At 58.4% G+C, this 6,955-nt stretch overlaps 1 protein-coding gene across 1 annotated transcript in view; it reads right to left on the bottom strand.

Annotated features, from left to right (window-relative positions):
• Positions 1–1,470: 1,470 nt before the first annotated feature.
• Positions 1,471–6,955, bottom strand: part of MAPK4 (mitogen-activated protein kinase 4) — a 48,625-nt gene continuing 43,140 nt past the window's right edge. Inside the window, exons 4-5 of the mRNA XM_040632502.1 lie at positions 4,840–5,046; positions 1,471–2,174 (exon numbers count right to left, since the gene is read on the bottom strand). Coding sequence (XP_040488436.1) covers positions 1,471–2,174; positions 4,840–5,046 — 911 coding nt within the window. The remainder of the gene's footprint in view (positions 2,175–4,839; positions 5,047–6,955) is intronic.

Genomic DNA, 6,955 nt, shown 5'->3' on the forward strand with positions numbered 1-6,955 from the left:
CAGTGGCGGGAATGGTAGAGCATTCCAGGGGGTGGACTACGCTTCCGCAGAGGGCTCCCATCACCCCAGGCTCTGTGCTGGGACACCTCCGGTACGCATGCTCCAAACTCACCCTGAAGTTATGAGGGGCATGGCTGCTTGGAAGCCCTTCTTGTGTCCTGGGGTCTCTACGCTGGTGCCTGACCCCTGAGGACTTTTGCTGTTGGCACCCTGCCTTTCCCATCTCCCTACCTTGCTGGATTCCTTGCCCCCAAGGCCACTTGCTTTCCGTGCATTTCTTTAGGGACCGCTCTTTGCCAGGGCTCAATGGGTGATCAAAAAATCAAGGTTAGTATTCATGAAGCATGACAGGTGAAATCTTCTCTCCTAACACATCTGCTCTATGGCGGGCACCTCGCGGCCTGGTTTACTCCAAATGAGCAATGCGTGCCAAGAACATTAGTTCCCGAGGTAGGCTAGGAGAGGAGTTCTGTATGTGTCTGGGGGTGGGCTCCGTGTATGTGGCTGGGTGTTGGGCTGGCGGCGTTACTGGAACTGCTGTCTTCAAACTCACCTGCGTACGACATCCCCTGGGGAACTGGGGCTGTGACCTTACATCCGCTCATGTGTCAGGAAAGTGCATAGGGAGTTCTGGAGGAGGCCTGGAAGGAGTTCTGGAGGAGGCCTGAAAGATGGGTTCTTGTACCCACAGACCCCAGCCTGGTCTGATCTGAACCGAGGTTGACAGACCACACAGGGGTGCGGCACATACAGGGGCGTGGAAGGTGGAACTACTGACGAATTTGAGGGACCAGAGAATATCTGGTCGGTCAGTAGGGTAAAACTGGCTCAGTTTCCCATTTTGGAATATAAGAAACATTGCTCTGAATAAAAAGAGTAGGTCACATGGTGATGGGCAGGGAAGAAACATCTTGGACCGAGTTTTCTGATTGGAAAGCCACAGTGACCCCAGCGGAGGAAGACAGTTTAGCGTGGACAGACACTGGCCTAGGAGACTGGGCTTCCTGAGGGTAAGCACATCACTTGGCTTCTCCCGGCCTCACTGTCCTTCCTCTGTCAGCGAGGCTAGTTCCGCCAGATGATTTCAACACTATGCCAGCAAGATTCCTCCGCAGCCAGCCTGGTGGTAGGGCTTGCAGACTGCTGTCTAAGACACTTCACTCCCCCCCTACACCGCCACCTATAAAGCGCAAGGGACCCTTTTCGCTGGGAAAATGATCAACACTCAAACTAGGCTCCTGTTCAAACCTGCTCCCAGAGGTTAAAGGCTAGTTATTAAGGCAGTTTAAGAAATGGACATTCCTCTCCCTCCTCGGATCCTTCCTGTGTTTTGCTAACCCCAAGGCAGCAGAGAGGGGTGGAAGGGGCGGTGGAGGTGCCGGGGAAGCCAGCCCCTTCCTGCCGGGCCCGGCTTTTCCGGGTGGCCTCTGCTGGGTTGGGGGGGGGGGTGGCTGGAGCTCCCCCTCTCCCTCACCACCTTTCTTTGGAGAAGGCCTCGGTCTGCACGAGATCGCCGGGGTGCTCGGGGATGCACGCGCCATTGAGGTCCCCCAGTTTATTGTCCGGCAGGTCCTCGGGCTTGGTGCAGAGCTTCAGGGCGCGGGAGATGAACACGTCCAGGTCGAACTGGGGGCTGGCGCCCCCGTCGATGGGAGCCGGGCGGCCGGGCGGAGAGGCAGACAGGCGGCGCTCCGGGCTGTCGGGGGGTGGGCTGGCGCGCTCGGGGCCGCCCTGCGTGCTCTTGACCCATTGCGCGATCTCCAGGAAGAGGCTGGCCGGCTCGTCCTCGCGCGGCCCGGCGTCCGCGGCCACGGCGGTGCTCGGGGGCGCCCCGGCCGCCTGCTTCCAGTGCGACAGGTCCAGGATGAGCTTGGGCTCCGAGTAGTGGTGCGGCTTGCTGTCGCGCCACAGCAGCTTGTCCAGGTAGGAAGGCGAGCCCACCTTGTAGTCGCAGGAGCGCCCGTAGTCGGCCTCGAAGGCGCGCTCCATGGACGAGTGAGAGCGCTCCAGGAAGCGCTCCGAGCTGCTCTGCGAGTCCTTGCGCGGGTCCACCTGCACGTCCTCCGCCAGCGGCGTCGAGCCGGCGCGCGGGTCGCGTTGCACCTCGCTCATGTCCTGACACCGGTCCGACCTCCACTCCAGGTCCGACGATAGGCTCACGGGGTACCTGCAAGGGTGCACACACACGGAACGGTGGTTGGACCCCCGGGTGAGTTGCCTTCCCCGAGGGGGCCAAGCCCCCTCATCCCTGTCTGCCACCCACAGACTGCCTTTCCACTCCTTCCCTGTCCCTCTGGTCCTGTGACCCCCCAGGATGCCGGTGGAGGGACTGATTTTTTTTGGCTTAACCCTCGTATTCTTCTGTACTCATTCAATACCCTACAGACATTCCTTGAGCACCTTACTATGTGCCAGGCACAGCGGTGAACAAAACGACAAACTCCCTGTCCTCACGGAGCCTCCTTTCAAATAGACCCACCAACGCAGTGCTCCCCAAACTCTGACGTGCACACAAACCGCCTGCCGCCCTTGTTACGTTGCAGCTCTGGATCCAGTAGCTCCGAGGTGGGTCTGAGATGCTGTGGTTCTAACAAGCTCCCAGGTGATGCTGCCGCTGCGGGTCCAGGGACCACACTCGGAGCAGCAGAGCCCTAATGAGTGCTCCTCAGCCCTGGCTCGGATTAGAATCCCCCCCCCGCCTGGATTCCGGAGGTCTGGGCTGGGGCTCTGCGGCACATGGCTGTAACACATCCCCAGGTGATGCGAAGGTACGGCCAGCGCGAAGAACTCTTGCCCTAGTGGCTCTGGTTAAGCTGCCCCACCCCAGCCCTCTGCATCAACGCAGGGCAGGTGGGGTCTATGGAAAGATTCTAGACACCCTCAGGAGAGGCCAAGGATCCTTGGACTTCTGCTTTCTGTCAACGGCCCTGCAGCCACGGACAGCAAAGTCGGGTAGCCAAGAGCAAATGCAGGGCAGGTGTGCAGGCCATCAGCTCAAGCTGGGCCCTCTCCTCCCTGTGCCAGGTGCTCTCCGCAGAACTGTGTGGAGGGAGGCAGCAGCCAACGGCCAGCTGCTCATGGTATAGGATGCCCAGTGCTCACATAGGAACAGCTGACGCTCCAAGGACAGGCAGGTTTGGCTGTGAAAGGGCAGACACACAGTAGCAGTCCACACGACGTGGTCTGCGAGGCACAGGGAGGCCCCTGGACTCCCCGCCACTCTCTCCCAGGGACTCCACGAGGGCAGGAGTCACTCCCAGAGGCGAACACTGCCTCCTCGCACAAGGGTCCTTGACATCGCAGAAATTCTAGGAGGAAGAACTTGCGAAGACCCTAATCCCTGGCTGCTACACACCAAAGGCCATACGTTGGTTCTCGGAAGCCTTCACAGAGACCCTATGGGGTCAGTATGATCACGCTGCCTTACAGATGAGGGCGCTGGTGCTCATCCAAGGTTAAGCCATTTGCCCGAAGCAGGAGGGCCTGTGGGAAGGAGTCCGCCATGGACTGCCCATCTCCATCACGCGGGTGTGATGGGAAAGTCAGGAGCAGAACGGAGTCAGGCTTAGAAATGGTCAGAGTGGGTGGGCAGTGGCCAAAGAAACCCTGCGACAGTTTTCCTGGTCCCAGCCCTGCACCACAGCCATGATAAGCACGGGAAGGGCCTCTCCGGGCCTGCGCTCTGTGCCCTCAAGCACGGTGGAGCGGAGGGGAGGGGCTGCAGGGACCACAGTCAAGGGCGGGAAAGCATGGGGGCGGCAGAAGGAAGAGTCTTCATTAATCTCCATTTGCTGGCAACTCTTGATAACAACAACCGACCACAACAAACCCACAAACCTGTCCAAAAATAGCAACGTTGCCCTGGCCCTCCCTCCGTGCCTCCTTACTCTGAAACCTATCATCTGTCAAATGACTGAAAAGGAGAACTTGCTCATCTGTCACTTATGTAACTAGCTGTCACATTCCCACAACAGCGGGGCTCCCACTTAGGCCCCCTCGGAGTCCTAGCCGCTAAGCCCTTGACTTCTACTTCTAAACTGAGCAGCTCTCGGCTCTCCCTCCCTGGATTAGCAGATGGTGATGCCCAAATGTTTAGTTGCCTGATTTCAACGTCAGAATAGGAAGGGACCCGAGACATCATAACACGCCTATACAGAGATTGTTAAAAAACGTATGTTCTACCCAACACTGAATCAATGGTAGTGACTTCCGGGCACACTGGGTTGGGAAGGATTCAGAGGCCGAGCTGAGTCTGGCAGGCAGACTGTGATTGCTCAGCAGTGTCTGACATAGTGCAGATCCAGGAGGTCCCACATGAGGCAGGCATTAGCTGTGTGGCCAGATGCTAGACTTTACCATCTCTGAGCCGTGGCTTTATCATGTGTCACTGGGCAGTAATAAAATGCCCCCCCCTTAATGGCACTCTTGGGAGGTGCCAACGATGAGGACCATGCAAAAGTGTTATGCAGAAATAAATGTCACATTGTCTCCTTGCTGGGCACTGGCGCAGTCCACTTTTCTAGGATAGATTCCCAGTCTGCTAGGAGTCGCTGAACATTGTATTGAGCCCTGGCTCTAATATGTTCAGGGTGGGGAGGACAGCGGTGGTGGCTGTGTTGCACAAAGGAAGGCCCCCGACCCACACATGCTCATCTACTGAGAGTGCCTGGGGACAGGAGAGAAAGGCAGGAAGCTAAGTGGGGGAGAGCACCCCGTGGGCTATAGCACTTGGGAGAGAGGGGAAAGGTCATGGAGGATTAGAGGCAAAACAGAAACGGGAGGATGAGAACATGGATTCTAGGCTCCAGGGCTGGAGGCCCCTGGCACCGCCCCTGTCCCCGCACCTGTCCCAGATGGAGAGCTGGCTCTGGTTGGCGGCCATCAGCAGGATGTCATCGATCTCATCTTCAATGCGGAAGGGGTGCTGTGAGGTGGGCTCATCCTCGGGGCACGAGTATGGGCTCATGTAGGGGTGCTGCAGCCCCATCTCTGCTGTTAGGCGATCCATGGGGTTAAAGGTCAGGATCTTCTCTAGAAAGTCGATGGCTACAGGGAGCGAAAGAGGACATGAAGGTCATTCACTGCCCTGCCTAGCAGAGACATTTTTTTGTATTCTCCCATTTGTCAGAAGGTTTTTAGCCGTTCTCCTTTCTCATGTTCCTCACCACAATCCAGTGACAAAGTCAGAGCAGATACTGCTTTTTTGACTTCACAAATGAACACGCAGAGGCCCAGAGGGGTAAAGTGACTTGCTTGAGCTGCTGTTAGTTCAGAGCAGGTGCGGGGCTAGAAGTCTTCCTCGGGCTGTAGGTGGTCTGTGTGGTGGCCGGCCCTGGAAGCGCCGGCAGGGGAGTGGGGAAGAAGCCCGTACGGGATGTGTGCACGAGCCGGTTCCTCCTGTGGACACCTGGAGCTCGGCCCCACTGGGGCGGGGTCCTCCTCTAGGAAACAGCATGGGACACACATCAGAGGTGGCTCCACTTATGGGGTCGGCGGGAGCTGAGGTGTCTCTGCACGCACTCCTGTTTGCTGCGGATCGCACACTGCTGGGGTGGACGGAGGAGCGTGTGGCTCCCAGGTGCCGGCGGTAACAAGCCTCTGTGAGACAGTCACCGAGGTGAGGCAGGTGGGACAGGGCCTGACAGCCCAGGACCCCCGCATCCAGCCTTCCTACCACAGGTTGCCCTGGAGGTTTGCCAAACAAGGGCAGGAGGGCTTGATATTAAAATATTTAGCCACCAAGCTGAAGTCCTCCTGGGGACTAGGGTCTAGGTCAAGGGGAAGTCCTAAGCAGCTGGAACCTAGGGACAGAAAGGGACAGTCCGAAGCCTTGTGCCGTGGCTGGTTGCCAACCAGCATCAAAGCATATCAAAATTTCGGCAGCCAATCGGGCGATGTGGGTGCGCCCTGGCCACACAACAGCTCTGCACACAGGACTGGCGTCCTTTCTCGCGAGCGGGGTAGGGGCAGCCATCTGCCTTGTGGGCTCTGCCCTGGGTTATCTCAGGGCACGGTCTAGACTGGAGGTTCGCATTCTCTCCCAGCGCGGCAGGCTCCACTTCAATCACAACGTGGCCGATCGTGTTACTGCCCAGGTGGCAAGGGAGAAAGGCCGCCGAGCTCAAGCGTCTCGGCCAGTGCCGCAACCCTGCCCCTCACACCAGCCCTGGGTCTCTTCGCAGGAAAATTCATCAATGATTCGGGAAACTGATGGATTCAGAAGGTCACTGGGCTCCCGGGAGGATGTGGTGCTGCTCTGTCAGCCGAGACCGAAAGATCAGTAAAGCAGCAGGAACTCTGATCACTGCCAAGAGCTCTGAGGCTCAGGGTCTGGGTCAGGGCTGCAGACCTGAAAGTGCCTCACAGATCGCCAGGGCCGGGAAGATTCGGGCTCCGTGGCGCACAGCCTGCTCTGGCCCCGCCTGGCTCCAGGCCGAGCAAGCCTCTCCCTCTCTGCGCTGCTTCCCTCCCTCGGCCCGACCTATTACTCTGGACCTTCCGACAAGGACAGGAGAGAGCTGAAGCTCTGAACGTGGGCAGGCATCATCACCAGTGTCACTATTATTAACAAAAATCTGGCAAACCCTGAAGCTGTCCACCCCACCGACTCCAGTAAAAACAAGTCTCCTCGTTCCTCTTCCTGACAGCTCGTCTCTAGCAGGTGCCCAGACACTTCCGGAAGCCCAAATATTAGCAAATCCCTTCTTGTCTCTAACCTAAATCTGCCCCCTGTCACCTCTACCCCCCGCCCCTGGGGCCTAGCTCTGCCCTCTGTGGGTCCCCCACATCGGCGTGTTCTCTCTTCCCCATGACCGGTCCCCTCAGGTCTCAAGGCAGCAGCCAGGTCCTGTGCAAGGCCCCTCTGCCTTGCACACGCTGGCCTGCATCTCCCAGCCTCCCCCCCATTCAGTGTGGCTGTGTGACTGGGGCCTGGGGAGCGGGGGGGGGGGGGGGG

Source organism: Ursus maritimus, unplaced genomic scaffold (assembly GCF_017311325.1).
Source record: "Ursus maritimus isolate PB19 unplaced genomic scaffold, ASM1731132v1 scaffold_18, whole genome shotgun sequence".
Classification (NCBI taxonomy): Eukaryota; Metazoa; Chordata; class Mammalia; order Carnivora; family Ursidae; genus Ursus; species Ursus maritimus.